Source organism: Bos mutus, chromosome 4 (genome assembly GCF_027580195.1).
Source record: "Bos mutus isolate GX-2022 chromosome 4, NWIPB_WYAK_1.1, whole genome shotgun sequence".
In the NCBI taxonomy this organism is placed as follows: Eukaryota; Metazoa; Chordata; class Mammalia; order Artiodactyla; family Bovidae; genus Bos; species Bos mutus.
In genome coordinates this window covers 36977098-36996293 of record NC_091620.1, presented here as the reverse complement: position 1 = coordinate 36996293, position 19196 = coordinate 36977098, and the positions used below count along the sequence as shown (strand labels likewise).

The following is a 19196-nucleotide window of genomic DNA, read 5'->3' as shown; positions in this document are numbered from 1 at the left end:
CTATATATATGCATTAATAAGATATTTTTCTCTGACTTCACTCTGTATGACAGACTCTTGGTTCATCCAGATCACTACAAATAACCAGTTTCGTTCCTTTTATGGCTGAGTAGTGTTCAATTGTATATACGTGCCACATCTTCCTTATCCATTCATCTGGTGATGGACATTCAGGTTGTTTCCATGTCTTCACTATTGTAAATAGTGCTGCATGGACATTAGGGTGCACATATCTTTTCAGTTTTCCTCCCACTTTTGACAGATCCTTGAACAGAGTTTTCTTCTAGACCCAGTAAAGCCAGCAATAGAAATATTCCCACCCCAGTGTTTAATTCTTTATGCAGCAAGTATTTACTGCTCTTTACAGGGAACATACAGCTGTGAACAGTAGTCCTTTCCTGGAGCTTAGACCAGTGCCATGAAGAAACCTCAAGTAGCAGAAAGAAAGAAAGCTTTGTGGGGAAGAACCTTTGTTTCAGCATCTTGCTTTCTGCCTTCGCTCTGGAATGTTCTGCCTCAAATATGTTATCAGTTAAATTGTGTGGAGTCCAGCACCTCTCAGGGAAATCTGGACAGCTACAAACAAAACTTAAAGAGGCTTATTTACTTCTGCTTTGTTTTTAAAGGGAGGCATTGGAAAATTCTTTCAAACTTGTATGTTTAAGTGACTGTAGATGTTTGTTTTTATATGATAACACATAACATTTTTACCTTGCTTTATTTGAAGGCTCTTGAGATCTGTCAACAGAGAAACTTTGTAGAAGAGACGGTTTATCTTCTCAGTAAGTAGCTTTGATTCATTTTGGTCCCCATAAGCTAGAGTGGGGTGACAACGTGATATAAATTTTCCAAGAATGGACATAGGTTTCAGACCAAAGTAACAGAGGTTAAAGCCTGTTTTATATAAGAATTTAATATTTGGAGAAGGAGACTTCATAGCTCAATAAAGAAGGTAGCATTATTTAATAAATGCTACTGAGATAATAATTAGTATTGTGTAAATCAAAATAAATTGTGGATGGGTTGACAAATTTGTTTTTTTTTTCTTTTTCTGCTTTTCATCAGAAGGAAGTCAGAATCTGAGAGACCTGGTTTCAGATTCCAGATTTGCCATTTAGTAGCTATATGATCTTGGCAAGTGACTAACATGTCTGTCCTTTTTTATAAAATTGAAATATTAATAGAACTACTTCCTCAGATTATAGTGATTACAGGAAGTAATTCATGTGAAGCACTTAAGTGAATATTCAGTACAAAGTAAATACCTAGTAATTAGGATTTATTTTACTAAGTTACAGTTGTCATATAAGGAAATACACTTTTTGTCATGGCTATCAAACTGTGTAAACAAAGTGAGATGTGGTTTCTCTTAAAACGTTTAATTAAATTATCCTAAACGTGTTTCTCACATTGTTCTAGGCCGAATGGGTAACAGCCGAAGTGCCCTGAAGATGATCATGGAGGAATTGCATGATGTTGATAAAGCGATTGAATTTGCCAAGGAGCAGGATGATGCAGAACTCTGGGAAGATCTGATTTTATATTCCATCGACAAACCACGTAAGTAGAAAACCCATCTGCCTTCATAACTTCTTTCTCTCCATTTAGCCAGTTGTGTCTAGAGTAAGAATCATCTCAAGATGCACTGAGTTAAAAATATGGTGAAGTATCTATAATAAAAATAGGTCATGTATATAGTAAAGATTTCCCAAACTCTCCCTATACAGGAAGTCTAGAGCCTTAATAATTCATGTTAGCTAGCTGAACTTGATAAAGAACAAGTGATTGACATGATATCAACTCTGCTCCCATGAAGCATAGTTTTACCTACTGCACCCAAATGAAATAAAAGATTCTGGTTTTGTTTGTACACAGTGGGCATTTATTTTGAAAGTGTATAGTCTAGCCCTTATCAGTTCTCTTTATGGAAACCCATAACCATTACTGGACATGGACTATATTTGGAGGTTTGCTACGTAGCATCGAGCCTCTCTCTCCTGCCTTGTTTTATCAGTACAGCACTAGGAGTGTCTGTTTGCTGCCTCTCCTTGACCATCTGCTCAGGTCTCCCATTTTGGAAGGAAACAAATGAAAGTCCTCTTTTAAAGATATAGATATGATTCAGAAACTAGCAGTCATGGTTTAAAATCTCTCCCTTCCCCCTTTTTATTTTTTGGTCAGAAGGCTTATCTATTTCAAGATTTTCAAGTTCTAGAAACCACTGTTACAGTTTTTTTTTTTTCTGAGATACAAGAGGGTGTTATTCAGGTTCATTACAGATTAAGGTACTTCGAGAATCTAGTTTAGCATAATAGAGTAGCAGTTCAAGGATCCTACAGGAGGTAGAGTGGTAATGAAGCACGCTTAGAACCTGGGCCTACCCTGGCTTTGATTTGGGGTTCAAAAATTGCTAGTTGTGTGATCCTGGACGAATTCATTAACCATCCTGTTTTTTCCTTTTCCATAAAATGGGAACAAAAAACATTGCCACCTTGCAGAATATTGGAGAAAAGTATATGATAACTGCACCATAGTATATTCTCAATAAATATTAGTCACTTCTCTTTGACATCACAAACTGTGTTCTGAAGTAATCATTTGTTCTCCAATTCATTTTCTTTTTAAATCTCTTCTCATTTAGCTGCTTCTTTGAGAAAAGTAAAGAAAATTAGTTCTTGGGAAGAGTTAGAAGTTCAGATGGTTTTGACACTTACTAAAAGGAAATAACTTTTTGCCTAAAATTACATCCATTCCATTGCTTATATGTTTTCTGTGGTATCCATAGCATTTATCACCGGCTTGTTAAACAACATTGGCACTCATGTTGACCCGATTCTACTAATTCACCGTATTAAGGAAGGAATGGAGATTCCTAATTTGAGAGACTCCTTAGTTAAAATTCTACAAGACTACAATTTACAAGTAAGTATCCTTTCTTGAATAAGTGGACATTGCTGAGTAAATTGACTGACTACATTTCTAGGGTTTATTGTGGACATCCATTCAATTTGATAGTCACATTGTACTTAGGCCCAGATATTTGGAATATTTTTCAAATAAAGAAGCTACAAATAGCACCCTTTAAGGAAGCATACATATTTTTTATCCATCCCCCGATTTTCTCTCCTTGTGAGCAGGCATTCTCACATTTATAGAGTAAACTTAGCATGGCCTTGGAGCGTGTGGGGGAGTGTTACAGTGGCTTTTAGATCAGACCACCTGAACCATTTTGAAGTAGAATGAGCATGTGTCCATTTGGAGAAATGAAAAAAAAAAAAAAACCAACTTTTTGTTTTCCTTAAAGCCACTCAGTATCGTATTGCCTGAAAGATTTTAAAATACAGAATTTTGTTTTACCTTTTGTCTGTTTTTCTAGAGTATTACAAGTTTAGTACCCTCAATAATTCAGAATTTGTGATAAGAGCCGTAGAACTCATTATCTTATATAAATAATTAACATGCCAATCACAGAGCATCCTGATCTTTTCCTTAAAATAGCCTCTAGCAGTGACTGTATTTCGGAATGCTAGTAGCGTCCAGAGAACTTGAAACTATTTAAAGCACATTTCTTGAAAAATTCAGACTGTTCTTTCTCTAGCTCGTTTGGAAATGAGTTTTTGGTTAAATGGGGATGAAATTGCTTTCCTGGAGACAGAGATTTTGCAGGTGGAGCCAAAAGACAGGGTTTTTTGGGAGAGAAGTGGTCTCCAGGGTAGGAAAGGGGGAGCGCATGATGAGGATTTGCGCAGCACCCGCTGAACTTGGAGTTCAGGTCAGAGACTGGGTGAAAAGCAGAAGAAAATGAGGAAGATCAGTGGTATCAAAAGAAAAATAAGAAATGCCAAGGACTGACAGGGCTGGAGGGCCAGGAGCCTGTGGCCAGGGAGGAAGATATTGTTAAACATTTCCAAAGGAGTCTTTGTGACCGCGTTCAGAAAGTACAGTAATGGGAGAGGTCATGGGAGTGGAATTAGTCAAGAAACTGTGAGGGTAGGAGTTGTCTGGTGGGCCCTGAGCTGTGAGCCAGGGTCCAACTTTCTCCTCAAACTAGGAGTTAACATCCAATTAAGCTGACTGGCCTTACTGGATAACTCAGCTTTAAGGAGAAGAGGTTTTCCTGAGGGCGGATGTGACAAAACTAAAATCCTTGGCTTAGAAGGCTTGTGGGAAGTTGGCATCATGGGAGAGAAACGAGTACTTGGTTTAGGCAAGTAGGAAAACAATCTCTTCTGCAGAAACCTTCCAGAGAAATAAGCATTTGTTTCCAGTGGAATTTGGAGGTTTGTGGGTGACCCAGAGAAAGGTTGCTGGAGGAAGGAGAAAGGCCAGGAAGGAAAGGGAAATGTAGGAAGGGGTTACTAGGTGAGGAGAGGTGACAAGGAGGGGTTTGTGCTTTGTGCAGCTCTCAAGGGATGCAGAAGAACCGTCCAGACCGGAAATGAGTCACTTCATCCTGAAGCATGAATTTGGCGTTAGGGAGAGCAGTTCCAGTGTTAGACCCTGTAAAGCCCTGGATGTGAGTGAGCTTGACAATGATCTGTAGCTCCTCGGCTCTCAACACCCCGGGTCTGCCTGGAAGTTGCAAATTCCAGCTTGTCAAGAAGTCATTTAAGTGTCTCTACACCTCTGCCCCAAGAAAGGTGACCAAATAATTGCCCCTTTTGTCCTCCAGCTCTCCTGCATGAAGCCTAGCCTCTCAGTTGAAAATTATGCATTACTTTTTTCTCAGCCTCTACAGTACCTCCAAAAACACGTAATAGATCCCTCTTCCTAGGCTCTTTCCAGAGAACCAAGCTCAGGGGCACTGCTAGGTCTCACTGCTCATTAATGTTTTATGAATATATTTGCATAGTTCTGAATCAGCCAGGAATAAAAATTATTAGGTGCAAAGTGAATTCCGTCTAAAAAATTAGCCACTAATCAGCTGCTAAGTCAATATTTTATCCTTTTCATTTTTAAGTGAGAGCTTTTCCTTAAGATGTGTAAGTGTGCAGCCCCTGGTGTATTAAAGAGGCTGGGAGTTACTTTGCCCGGGGGTCCAAGGTAGCCTGTAATACCCAACCATGGGGAGGGGCTTCTGGGACAGAATGGGAGGGACTCATGGAGAAAGGGGCAGGGTCTGTGGAAACGGCTGCATCTGTAGTCTTCTCTGGACCTCAGACATCTCCTTGGAGGATGCAGAGAGAAAATGCTTTACTGGGACAGGTTGTTCAGAGTTCCAGGAGGTACTTCCTGCTTATATATGAAAAGTTTAGAATTATTTTCTATGAAAAAGGCTGCTAAGTCACTTTGGTCGTGTCCGACTCTGTGCGACCCTGTAGACTGCAGCCCACCAGGCTCCCCCATCCCTGGAGTTCTCCAGGCAAGAACACTGGAGTGGGTTGCCATTTCCTTCTCCAATGAAAAAGGCTACTTCTTTTCATTAATGACTTTTTATTTTCTTTCCCTGACAACCTACTGGGGATCACTATAAAAAAATTTTGAATCTATTTATAGAGCAGTCTGAATTTTCTAGAAAGGTTTCACATACTTTTAAAATTCTGTCTAGTCTTTTTTGTTGTTGTTTCATAAAACTATGGTTGATTTTTACATGTTTTAACAGGCTAAAAGATTTCAACTCTGACAATGACGTCCACAAAATTTAGGGGAAATTTTGCAGGTCCATGAATCAGCAAGAATCTGGACCCTGTTATGCCTGGGGGCAGGGAGTTGGGTGACCTTGGGAGACACTAAGAACCATTCAGTAAAATGTAGGAAACTGTGGTCAAGTGTTAGACACAGGTTATCACAGGGCTTCTCAGCACCTTTTTTGCTGATTTGCATTGGTAATCTAAGGCTCAGATTTATAATTCAGTGGACAGAATTTTACAACTTACTTGGTACTGAAAGTGCTTTAGGGAAGGACTCCTCAAGTGAATTACTGTTTGGAAAGAGGAAAGTTAGAAAGTTGGGGGGAAAAAACTGAACATCACTTTTGGTTTTAAAATTTCATGTTTTCTAAGATGCAACAACTTTTCTCAGTATCATGTCTAATTCCATCTAAATGGAATTAGAAGCTGACAGATAAGCTTCAACTGTCTATGACATCATTAATGTTAAAGAAATAATTAACCACATTATCGATGTTTAACTTTTTTTTTTACACATTTGTATACTTTGTTATATTGTTAGCATGTCAGTTCAATAGAATTTCAAAGCTTCCTGAAGTAAGATAAAAGTAGCCCTTATCATACTTGGTAAACTTAAAATGTTTCTAGGTCTGATTTCAAGGACAAATAGCATTTGTTTTGATATTAGTTACTTACAAAACAATATATAATGATATTTCCATTTTTACAAGAAACTGCAATTTCCAAATTTTTATGCTGTGTTTTATATTTGTAAAAAATTTTATTTCTTGTATTTAGTGGGTTGGCCAAAAAGTTTGTTCAGTTCTTCTGTAAGATGTTATGGAAAAATCTCAACAACTTTTTTGGCCAACCCAATATTTAGCATTTATATCCACTTCTCTTGCCCTTCTTTTTTTTTTTAGAGCTTATTTAGAATTCTTAAGCGTCCTAGCACCTTTGCTTTTAAACACTTGACAGTCATTTATCTTTACAATGGTCCTTAAGGAACTCTCATCTCTATTTTATTTATAAGAAGACTTGCATTTCAGAAAGTTTTGACTTACCAGTCTGGGAAGGTGATGAACTGGATTTGGACCCAGACCTTCTGACTAAATCTTCTGTAGTCCTCACTGGTTGTCCCATTGGTCCCTGGAGATGCAGTCATTATACGGGCAGGTCGCAGCAGGAATATATAGGATTGGCCTAGAAGATGAACCCGTAGCCTATTGTCTTTAAAGAGCTGTGCGCATGATGTTTGCAGACCCAGACTCTAGTCCCAGCTTTGCCATTAAGTCTGTTGACCTTTGGGAGGGGCCCGTAAACTTTCTGGATGTCAATTTTCCCATTAGGTTAAATCAATACTTGTTAAGCCTGGCTGTACACCAGAATATTCTGAATTTTTTAAAGAAAATTACTTAGTTTCTGGTACCACCCCAGATCTGTGGGAGAAGAACAGAGAGCAGATCCTTAGACCACCCTGGTGTTTCTTAAACACTCAGCATTGTACTGGATTCTGCATTGACATTTAAGAGCCTAGAGATTAGATGGGCTCTAAAGAATTTCTATCAAATTTTCAAGAGGGTCCTTTCATAAACATGTGTTTCTATAGCAAATGCAGCTGCATAGCATTGATGTAACATTTCTGTGGAAATCATCCATAATACTTATTTTGGAGTCTGTAATAAAGTAGCTTAGATTTTTTTCCATATAACTTTTTTACACTTGATCTTAGCCAAAATGCCAAGAAGCGATCAGTATATGTTTTTTAATGCTGTATGTTTGATTGCTTATAGACATATTGATTTAAATATTTTGAGTGCCTACTGTGTTAGATCCCACCTGGATAGGTACTCACAGAGCCTCCACATATTATCTCACGGACCAGGAAGTGAGCAGAATGCAGCCCTTTGCTCGAGCAGCTCTTGAGCTGAATGAATATTCCTAGGAGAAGCAAAAAGCTTTAACACTTCCATTTAAATTTCACACATGTACACACACAGTTAAATAAATAAATGACTCCAGACATCTGTTTATCCAAGTTCTTTCCCCATATTTACTTTTTCTGTAATCTCCTGTAGAGGCCTCCCAGGTTGGTAAAGAATCCACCTGCCAATACAGGAGACACAGGTTTGATCCTGGGTCAGGAAGATCCCTTGGAGGAGGAAATGGCAACCCACTCCAGTATTCTTGCCTGCAAAATTCCATGGACTGATGGGCTACAGACCACAGGGTCACCGAGTCAAACACCACTGAGCACACATGTACACAGTCCCCTTTGCCTTTATCATTTCCTCATAGGTCTCTACTTTGAAATCCAGAGACAAATGAAGAGGAAACAGTGGCTGCTTTCTTACTTTTTCTTGGTCTCACATGGGTTTCAACTCACCGTATATAAGCTCGTAATTTCTTCTAAGAGATAGTTTTTAATATTCTTGAAAATAAAAGTTATATAAACATTTAAGATAAAATCTATTTTTTCCTTTAAAATTATTTCTGTTTGGCCTCATCACATAGGTGCTTATGACAACCAACTATAGCTTCTCTAATCACTTAGTTACATGGATACTTTATATCATTTTTTCAACTCCAACCTGAGAACTTGAGTCTTTCTGTCTTATTTCTCTGCAGTTCATCTTTGATAATAAACCTGACAAAAGGCAAAGCTTTTTTCAAATAGAATTTAAATGCCATTGCGTTGTGATTTAAATGGTGGGTTAGACAGTGGGTAAAATGGTTTCCCAGCCTAGCTCTGGTCTCATATCAGGGGTTTATGAAGCCAGGTGACTATCTCATGTGCCGTGCTGACGATAAGCACTACAGTACAAACAAGACAGTGTCAGCAAAAAGTCCAACATTCAAAGAGTCTTTTAAAATAGAAATTTCAGAAACTTGGCAGCCTCGTATGACGTTTTTTTCCCATGGCAGCTCTTTCTAATGAACCATAATAACCTTGCTGATGTACACTCTTCATTCTCCTGTATAAAAGGTGAGCCTGGTGCTTTGCTTTTGGTTGGGATCGTTATCAATGATGATTAACTGCAGAGAAATAAGGAAAAATAGGGAGAATCTAAAGTTTGTTGTTAGTTTTCAACACTTCATAAATACATTCTTAATTAATCTTACAGTAGAACAAAGTATGCTTGTAACAATTATAGAAACTGCAACTGACTTTGAAACATTTTACTTTTGATTGACACTATTTGTGTTAAGCTTTTATTTTAGTATTAGAGCAGCTAGATATGTTTGGTAATAAGTTATTTTTCAAAAAGTTTACCAACATCAGTATTTTTTAGATCTTTTCTACTATATTTTTCTCTTCTTTCTGTATGCTTTCGTGACATCTGTTAAAGTTTGTTTTCTTAAATGAATCTGAAAAATTCAATTTCCAGCAGCATTTTGAAGAATAAAACTGCATAGGCAATTTCTCAACGTAGAAACAGTAAAGTCATGTAGTTTCCTCTTCATCAACTCTCGAAATGGTGGGTGCAGAACTTTGGGCATCACTTCTGTTTCCATGGCTCTTTGCCCTCATATAATGAGGGGGAAGCCCTCGGGCTGCATGCACCCAGCACCGGTGCTCCTTGGGATTGAGAGGAAGACGTGTTATCACAGCCGATCCGGGATGGAGGACCACAGTTGGCCGCTTCCAGTTTCCTTCCCTGATGGCACGAATTGAAACTGTGTGAAAGGAGAACAGCCACAGCGGTTTCAGAATCGAGAGTGACTTTGATGTGAAGAAGGGCAGGATGCTGCTGTGTCATGACCCAGAGCTGGGCAGCAGGGAGGCGGCGATGTCTCCATCGTGTGAATTTGCATGGAGCCCCACGGAACCATGTGTGCTCAGACCCATTGGGCCAGAAGAAGACGACATGGATGCTGCACCAGAGCCTCCCAGAAGGCCTTGAATGTTTTCCTCTTTGAAAAGCAGCGAGTTCTAGTGAAAAACAACATCTGGCTTAAGCATACCTCACACAGCTTCTCCCAATTTCCAACACAATACCTACCCTCCAAACCCAAAATGGAAGCTCACAGTGTGGCCAGAAGAACTGGTTTACAAGGGAAAGGAACCATCTGTCCCTGACCCCACATGAGAACAGTAAGAGGATTCTTCCCCATATTTGAATCTTTTTAAGGTGGTTTTTCTTTTATGTTGTGTGCATTAGATTCTGCTTCGTGAAGGCTGTAAGAAGATTCTCGTAGCCGACTCACTGTCCTTACTCAAGAAGATGCACCGAACTCAAATGAAAGGCATTCTGGTTGATGGTGAGTAAAATGGAAAGAATCATATTGGAACTACATGCCTCGCTTTCAGACAGGACAAAGAGAAACACTGTATAATCCCAAGTGTAGAGTAAGTCCCCTACATATGTTCCAAGAGCACATTCGTAAATCCAACAAAGTTAGCTGAGGTATCAACTAACATAATCGGCTGTGTAGTACTGTACTATAATAGGTTTATAATGCTTTTTCACACAAATCATACATAACCACCAAACCCAAAAGTAGACATTTTAAATCTTACAGTAAATTACCTTGAAAAGTACAGTAGTGTGGTACAACAGCTGGCATCCAGGGGCATGTTTGCATCTCTGAAAGTTCGAAACTTGAAGGTTCGTACGTAGGGGACTTACTGTGTGCGTTTCCTTGCAGAGGAGAACATCTGTGAGTCCTGCCTTTCCCCTATTCTTCCATCAGGTAAGATGGTTGGGTGGAGGAAAAAAACCCAGTTATGTGTTAATGATGAGCAGAGTTAAAGTTTTGAAGTTAGCAAATTACATTTTATAAAACTTTTGGGGTAATTCAGCCTAGAGAAGAATTTCAGCCATATCCCTACTCAGTTGCATGCTGATGTTGCCAATTCCTTAGGGGTAAGGTTCCCAAGTTTTAGAGTGAGTCTGCATCTGTGGGTAGGCTTGTTAAAACTGAGATTGCTGGTCCCACCCCCTGTAGGGGGTGATTCAATAGTTCAGGGTGGAACCCAAAAATCTGTATTTCTAACAAGTTCCCATGTGATGTGGATGCTACTGGTTCAGGGGCCAGTCTTTAAGAACCACTGCCTTAATATAAAACAAAACAAAATGAAAACTTACCATCTACTTGTTTAGATTCCACGGTAGAAGAACCATATGTATACTTGGGGAAAAAAATTACAGGTAGCTTTCACTTTTCTTTAAACTTTTCATTGCTGTGTGGCTTTAGGCACCCGAGTTATCTCATATGTATTTCAACGGAAACGGATACTCACCTTTTAATTGGAAACTGTGGTTCCTTAAAAGATGTGCACGTTTGTTTATTTGTATGTAGATATATATATCTATCACCAACTACAATCAAAGCATTTTAGGGACTTCACTGGCGGTCCAGTGGCTGAGACTGTGCTCCCAATGCAGGGGGCCCAGGTTCAAACCCTGATATGCCACAGCTAAGACCTGGCACAGCCAAATAAATTTTTTTTTTTTTTAAAGCATTTTACATACGACTCATTTAGGATGTGTTGGGCCTCCCTGGTGGCTCAGATAGTAAGGAATCCGCAATCTGCCTGCAGTGCAAGAAACCCAAGTTTGATTCCTGGGTCAGGAAGATCCCATGGAGAAGGAAATGGCAACCCACTCCAGTATTCTTGCCTGGAGGATTCCATGGACAGAGAAGGCTGACGGGCTACAAAATATGGAGTTCCAAAGAGTTGGACATGACTGAGCAAATAACACACAGGATGTGAAAAGAGAGGTTTCCATATTTTGAAGTAGAAATTAAAGCAGTTTTTGACATGCTAAGAAAATGCTTCATATGTGTAAATTCAACATGGAGAAGCACTACAAGACCTAGTTTGTGTAGCATTTACTTTGCTTTGAGGGATTATTTAATAGGGCAGGAGCACGGGAAGTCATTCCACTTGGGGTCTTCTGGAGAGGTTTGGATTTTAAGTGCTTATGTTAAAAATTGCAGTGGGTTATACACAGATCCAGGGCTTCCCAGGTGGGGCTAGTGGTAAAGAATCCACTTGCTGATGAACAAACATAATGAGACGTGGGTTCAATCCCGGGGTTGGGAAAATGCCCTGGACCAGGGCATGGCAGTCCACTCCAGTATTCTTGCCTGGAGAATCCCATGGACAGAGGAGCCTGGCGGGCTACAGTCCATAGTGTTGCACAGAGTCAGACACCACTGAAGCGACTTGGCACGCATGCATACACATACCCATTCTTTTTCATGTTCTTTTCCATTGTGGATTACCCTGGGATAGTGACTGTAGTTCCCTGTGCTACACAGTATGATCTTGTTTGCTGTAGAGCAGAAATTAATACAACACTGTAAATCCATTATAATAAAAAATAGAAAAAAAAACTGTAGTGGGTGTAGGAAAAGCAGAGAGCTTTTGTAGTGTTTTAGTCCATGTTTTAACGGAAGGAAGCCACGTGCACCTGCACAGTATAGTCAGATTTCTAATTTAATCTGTTAAAGGTTAAATCTTACTGGAACTCAGCTGGCTACACGGAGCAGGAGCAGATGAGGTGCAGTGCCCAAGCGGACTTACAGCACAGGGCAAGGTCACACCAAGGATGTTAGCCCAGCTCTGCCCTGAAGTCAGTGAAGGGTCTCGGCAAACGCAGACACTTTCAGGCAGAAAGCATCCGTACAAACCACAGAATCCACTTCAGTATGTGGTGTGTCACGATTGTGTACACAGGACTGGGGGAGGGAGAACCTTGTACAGTCACATACACATGCTGATTTTTTTTTTTTTTTAAACAACAAATGCTGTTGCCTTGCCATGAAATCATCCCCAGTGTGTAGCTGCAGTAACTGATTGGGAAGCCAGGCAGCTAACCGGGGACCCCAGAGCAACAGGACTCATGCCTGCCCTGTGTTCAGCCACGCCGCCTGGCTGGGATGCGATTGTAAATTAGCAATCCTCCCAGGGCAGCTTCTGGCTGGAAAATGAAACTGCTGTTGCCCTGAGCTCTTCTCTCTTCCCTGCCCTCTCCCCCTAGACGCAGCAAAGCCCTTCAGCATGGTGGTCTTCCACTGCCGGCATATGTTCCACAAGGAGTGCCTGCCCGTGCCCAGCATGGTGAGTGGGTGGCTTGGCCACCACCAACTTGAAAGCAATTGGTGCAGCCAGAGGGGTGTGCTCAAAATGATAACCATCCTCTTATGACATCCTCTGGTTCAAAGTTATAACCTTCATCTGTGTCTCACAGTTTGTCACATGAGAAAAAGTGATGAGCCTGTTTCTCAAACGTAAAACTGCTTAGTACACAATACTAAACATTATAAAAGCATACTCATGTATGTAAATTTGTTCAGATAAAATCGATGACTGTTGGGCTCCAGAGATGTGAACTACAGAGAGAACCATATTTTACTGTGTCTGACCTTCTCACCCTGATTTCTGTATCACAACACTACTGTTTTTTCAGTGTCAAGGCAGGTTCCCCGGGGTGCCCCTCGGTAACATTAGGCTCGTCTTTCTGTGGGGCGTCCTTTGAGTCCCAGAACAACAGCTGGTCTATACAGAATCCCGTGTGAACCAGCTCTACCCTCTGGGGAAAGGAGCTACATCGCATGGCCTCCTCCCCATCCTCCACCAGTGCATCCCATCTGGATATGATAGTAGAAGGAGATGATCTTTTTAAAATTCTGCATTTTTACTTGCGTTTTTTAGACCTCTCCTGCGCAGTTCTGTAACATCTGCAGTGCGAAGCACCGGGGACCAGGAAGTGCCATTTTGGAGATGAAAAAATAGCTTGGTTCTGTTTGTCAGCCTCTTCCTCGCCACTCTTTGAGGACTGCTTTTGCAGCAACAGAAGCTTTTGTTGACACCAGTGCTGTTACGAGATTCGTACATGTTTAGATTATGCTTAAGAAGTGCTTCTGCATCTTCTTCTACTAGATGTTTCTCTTTGCAGTTGATAAAGAAGTTAGGGCTTTCCCCAGCCATACCTTGAAAGATGTGCGTTCACGGTCAGTATTTTATCGTTTATTTGTTTGACCCATTATTTAGGAAGAGAAACTGAAGTCTTGGAGTTGGAAGTGACATTTCAGTAAAACTGTCCAGCCATAACATGGACTGCTGAGAGTTGTCCCAGATGGCTAAGTGCCGTACCACTGAGGCTGTCAGGCAGCACCTTGGACCTTGTTTTCATATCCTCTGCCAGCAGCCAGTCTCAGATTCTGGGTTTGGCTTTTTTTTTTTTTTTTTCAGTATGTCATCAACTGTGCTTACCTTCCTAATTGGCATTGAATGAAACATTGTGCGTATTGTCATTGACTATGTGATGTCTGGGAATAACAAGAGCAGCCTGATGCCATGCAGTTTCATGTTGACTGATGACATGTTCTCTGTGTCCTAAGGACCAGCAGTGTCTGCCCTGGCAGGCACTCAGCGTTTGCTGATTGAATAAATGTCAGCTCTTCCCACTGTGAAAGACTCACTTTTACTGGGTTGTACAACTTTAATCAAGCACTCTGGCACCCTCATTAGGAATGGAAGAGAGTTTCAGCACCTAGAGTGTGAGGGAGTGTGGGTGGGTGTCGCTAGCAGGGAGGATAGGAGTGATGCTGTGGAATCAGAGAGACATGCTCAGGAGAAAGGCGGCTGTTACTGGAGGATGGGCATGACAATGTTTCCTGTAGCCTCCTTTGCCCTTGTAGAACATAGCATAAAACAAAGGGAGAGAATTCAAACTTGTGCCTATGTCTCATAGTTACTGGTTTCGTTTCCTTGGGCTACATTGCCATCCTCTAACCAGTGAAAAACACATATTCACTGTCCCTGCTCTCTTTGTCCCAAAAAAGGGAATAAATGCAGCTTTCTGTGTCTGCCTTTTTGGGGAGAGGATGGGATGCTAATGCCTACCAAGCACATACCAACTACTGAACCTGGTACAGTCGTTCCCATGAGCAGCATCTCATTTCATTCTTATAGGACTCCCCAGACTACCTCCTGACCCCAAGAAGAAGATATTATATCCCCAGGTTTACCAGCAGAGAAATCAAAGTGCAGAGATGTTATCACAAAGGTGACTCTCTCACTTCAGAGCTGGGCTCTGCTTTAAGAAATCACATGGCCAAGTTCAGAGGAAATGCACAGTACATCTTTTTGCACTAGAATTAAAAAGAATATTAAGTAGAAGACAACAGACTTCTCTGGTTAGTCATAAATATTTAGAACTAGAAAGTGTTAGAGGTTACTGTCAACCCTCTCAGTATTTCCGTATTCCAAGACTAGGGATATCTCTGCTACAGTGCTAGGTTTTACTTTTAACCAGAGAAACTCTGCCTTGACAAAAAAAAACCTTACAAGTGATCCCAATTTGAAACATAGCTGAAAAGCAAAGCTACTCCACTTATATTTGAGAAGAATATAGTTGCTGACTTCAAATTTCATGTCCTTTCCTTAAAAGGTTTCCTTAGTGTGAAACCACTAAGTTCAAAGTTATTTTGTGGTAACAGTTTTATTTTTCTTTTGTCTTTAGCCAAAAAGACTTTATACTAGTTTAATTATGTCCATCTTTGAAAATTTTTGAGGCGTTCTTAATAAAAATGTAATTGGTTGTTCTAGTGCTAAATGATCTGTATTTAATATTATGAAAACAAAAAATTGAGCAATCATGTTTATACTAGTTTAAATATGTCTGAGAATTTCTGAAACAGTCTCAATAGCTTTTAATTTGGTGGTTCTATTGCTATAATACATGTATTTAATATATGAAAACAAACATCGAGCATCCATATCATGTCAGCAACTGATAAAAGCACTTTGCATGTATTATATTCATATGAACCATATGAGATAGGCATTTATCATTATCATCAGTTTACAAATGGGGAAGCTGGGCACATTTTAAAGTTTAAACTTTAAAGTTTAAACAATTTGTCTTAAGGTCAAGGAGCAGGCAGGGGGTAGAGCTGGAAGTCAAACCCATGCAGTCACCCTTCAGAGCCCCATGATCTTCACCAGTACCTATTTGATCTTTTAAAAAAAAAAAAAAAAAAAAGTATTTGACCTGTTTTAGTCAGTGTATAGAAAACAAAATCTGCTATAGGAGCAGAAACAGATTTATCATGAAGTATGGAATAGCTTCCAGAACCACCGAGAAGCTGAAGAAACAGACAGGAGGCAGACCTTCCAGGAATGCCTCACCCGGCCCCCCAGAACTGGCTGCCAGGGCCCTCACACCCAATCCACCTCCGTAAGGGGATGAGCTGCACAGAGCAGTGCAGATCGTTCTTTTCAAGTAAATTTTCTATAAGTAAAAGTATACACATTTCTCAGTGTCTTTTCAAGTTCACTCTGAGTAGCACTAAATAAGGAATGTTATGTATGTACCTATTTGTGCAAAGAGACATTTCTGTGTGCTAAATATCATACCACTTGAGCCTGATTATCAGGACTTGGGCTCGATAAATTTTAATCAAGACTAATTTTGATACAAAACAGTAACTTTGACTTCACAAACACTCCTGAGTGTCCTTTTATAAAATCTAGAAAGAAATGCCCATCTCCTGCAATGCAGGTTTAGGGCTGATGAGAAGCAGTGTGATGTTAGTAGTGAAGGTAATGCAGGAGAGAGAAAGAAACACTCAACCTCCAGAAGCAGGAACCCCAGAGGGAGCCAGTCCCCAGGCCGTTCTGTACATTCACCCAGAACAATGGTGCTGAAATAAAAACATGGTCACGTCATTTCTCTAAAGCATCTAATGCCTCATCTGGGCCTTGGCTGACCTCTGTCCACACTGGCATTGGTGGAGATGCCATCATTCCCATAGCCTTCTATCACCTGCATCTGTTGCCAGCATCTCTTGTGATGTGTGCAGAGCCAGCTGATCTCTGGTCCTTGGACCTTGAATTGACCCTGCTCTCCTGACCACCACAGCTCTCCCAGCCCCCAACACATCTGTCTACCTTGTGACTCTGGAAAACTCATTCAACTTAGCCACTGAGGTAGTCTTTCTTTGTTGTTTCCGCACCACACCCAAGAGAGGGGGTAGGTGGCAGGAGGGTGAGAAGATTGGGCATTCAGTTTGCAAGACTCACTCCCTCTAAAAGAAAACAGTGAATAAATGCAAAAGAAACAAAAGAGACCATAGCAAAAATCAAGAAAGCCAAAAGTTGGTTCTTTGAGAGGATAAATAAAATTGACAAACCATTAGCCAGACTCATCAAGAACCAAAGGGAGAAAACTCAAATCAATAAAATTAGAAATGAAATGGAGATATCACAACAGGCAACACAGAAATACAAAGGATCATAAGAGACTACTATCAGCAACTATATGCCAATAAAATGGACAACTTGGAAGAAATGGACAAATTCTTAGAAAAGTACAACTTTCCAAAACTGAACCAGGAAGAAATAGAAAATCTTAACAGATCCATAACAAGCACAGAAATTGAAACTGTAATCAGAAATCTTCCAGCAGACAAAAGCCCAGGTCCAGACGGCTTCACAGCTGAATTCTACCAAGAATTTAGAGAAGAGCTAATACCTATCCTACTCAAACTCTTCCAAAAATTGCAGAGGAAAGTAAACTTCCAAACTCATTCTATGAGGCCACCATCACCCTAATACCAAAACCTGACAAAGATGCCACAAAAAAAGAAAACTACAGGCCAATATCACTGATGAACATAGATGCAAAAATCCTTAACAAAATTCTAGCAATCAGAATCCAACAACACAGTAAAAAGATCATACATCTTGACCAATTGGGCTTTATCCCAGGGATGCAAGGATTCTTCAATATCCACAAATCAATGTAGTATACCACATTAACAAATTGAAAAATAAAAGTCATATGATTATCTCAATAGATGCAGAGAAAGCCTTTGACAAAGTTCAACATCCATTTATGATAAAAACCCTCCAGAAAGCAGGAATAGAAGGAACATACCTCAACATAATACAAGCTATATATGACAAACCCACAGCAAACATTATCCTCAATGGTGAAAAATTGAAAGCATTTCCCCTAAAGTCAGGAACAAGACAAGGGTGCCCACTCTCATCACTACTATTCAACATAGTTTTGGAAGTTTTGGCCACAGCAATCAGAGCAGACAAAGAAATAAAAGGAATCCAAATTGGAAAAGAAGAAGTAAAACTCTCACTGTTTGCAGATGACATGATCCTCTACATAGAAAACCCTAAAGACTCCACCAGAAAATTACTAGAGCTAATCAATGAATATAGCAAAGTTGCAGGATATAACATTAACACACAGAAATCCCTTGCATTCCTATACACTAATAATGAGAAAATAGAAAGAAATTAAGGAAACAATTCCATTCACCATTGCAATGAAAAGAATAAAATACTTAGGAATATATCTACCTAAACACTGGGACAACCCAGAGGGATGGTATGGGGAGGGAGGAAGGAGGAGGGTTCAGGATGGGGAACACATGTATACCTGTGGCAGATTCATTTTGATATTTGGCAAAACTAATACAATTTGTAAAGTTTAAAAATTAAAAAAAAAAGAAACAAAAGACCTATATATAGAAAACCACAAAACACTGGTGAAAGAAATCAAAGAGGACACTAATAGATGGAGAAATATACCATGTACATGTATCAGAAGAATCAATATAGTGAAAATGAGTATACTACCCAAAGCAATCTATAGATTCAATGCAATCCCTATCAAGCTACCAACGGTGTTTTTCACAGAGCTAGAACAAATAATTTCACAATTTGTATGGAAATTCAAAAAACCTCGAATAGCCAAAGCAATCTTGAGAAAGAAGAATGGAACTGGAGGAATCAACCTGCCTGACTTCAGGCTCTACTACAAAGCCACAGTCATCAAGATAGTAATGGTACTGGCACAAAGACAGAAACATAGATCAATGGAACAAAATAAAAAGCCCAGAGATAAATCCACACACCTATGGACACCTTATCTTTGACAAAGGAGGCAAAAATATACAATGGAGAAAAGACAATCTCTTTAACAAGTGGTGCTGGGAAAACTGGTCAACCACTTGTAAAAGAATGAAACTAGAACACTTTCTAACACCATACACAAAAATAAACTCAAAATGGATTAAAGATCTAAATGTAAGACCAGAAACTATAAAACTAGAGGAGAACGTAGGCAAAACACTCTCCGACATAAATCACAGCAGGATCCTCTATGACCCACCTCCCAGAATATTGGAAATAAAAGCAAAAATAAATAGGACCTAACTAAAATTAAAAGCTTCTGCACAACAAAGGAAACTATAAGCAAGGTGAAAATACAGCCTTCAGAATGGGAGAAAATAATAGCAAATGAAGCAACTGACAAAGAATTAATCAAAAATATACAAGCAACTACTGCAACTCAATTCCAGAAAAATAAACGACCCAATCAAAAAAATGGGACAAAGAACTAAATAGACATTTCTCCAAAGAAGACATACAGATGGCTAACAAACAGATGAAAAGATGCTCAACATCACTCATTATCAGAGAAATGCAAATCAAAACCATAATAAGGTACCATTTCACACAGGTCAGAATGGTTGCTCTCCAAAAGTCTACAAGCAATAAATGCTGGAGAGGGTGTGGAGAAAAGGGAACCCTCTTACACGGTTGGT

The 19196-nt window shown here is 39.8% G+C and overlaps 1 protein-coding gene across 2 annotated transcripts in view; it reads left to right on the top strand.

The window, feature by feature from the left end:
• VPS41 (VPS41 subunit of HOPS complex) overlaps positions 1–15166 on the top strand; it is a 192973-nt gene extending 177807 nt beyond the window's left edge. For both annotated transcript variants that reach the window (XM_005888154.3, XM_070369337.1), the window contains 7 exons: positions 728–782; positions 1420–1560; positions 2786–2922; positions 9773–9872; positions 10260–10304; positions 12602–12681; positions 13276–15166. In XM_005888154.3, coding sequence (XP_005888216.1) covers positions 728–782; positions 1420–1560; positions 2786–2922; positions 9773–9872; positions 10260–10304; positions 12602–12681; positions 13276–13356 — 639 coding nt within the window. In that variant the 3' untranslated portion in view covers positions 13357–15166. The remainder of the gene's footprint in view (positions 1–727; positions 783–1419; positions 1561–2785; positions 2923–9772; positions 9873–10259; positions 10305–12601; positions 12682–13275) is intronic.
• The last annotated feature ends 4030 nt before the right edge of the window (positions 15167–19196 follow it).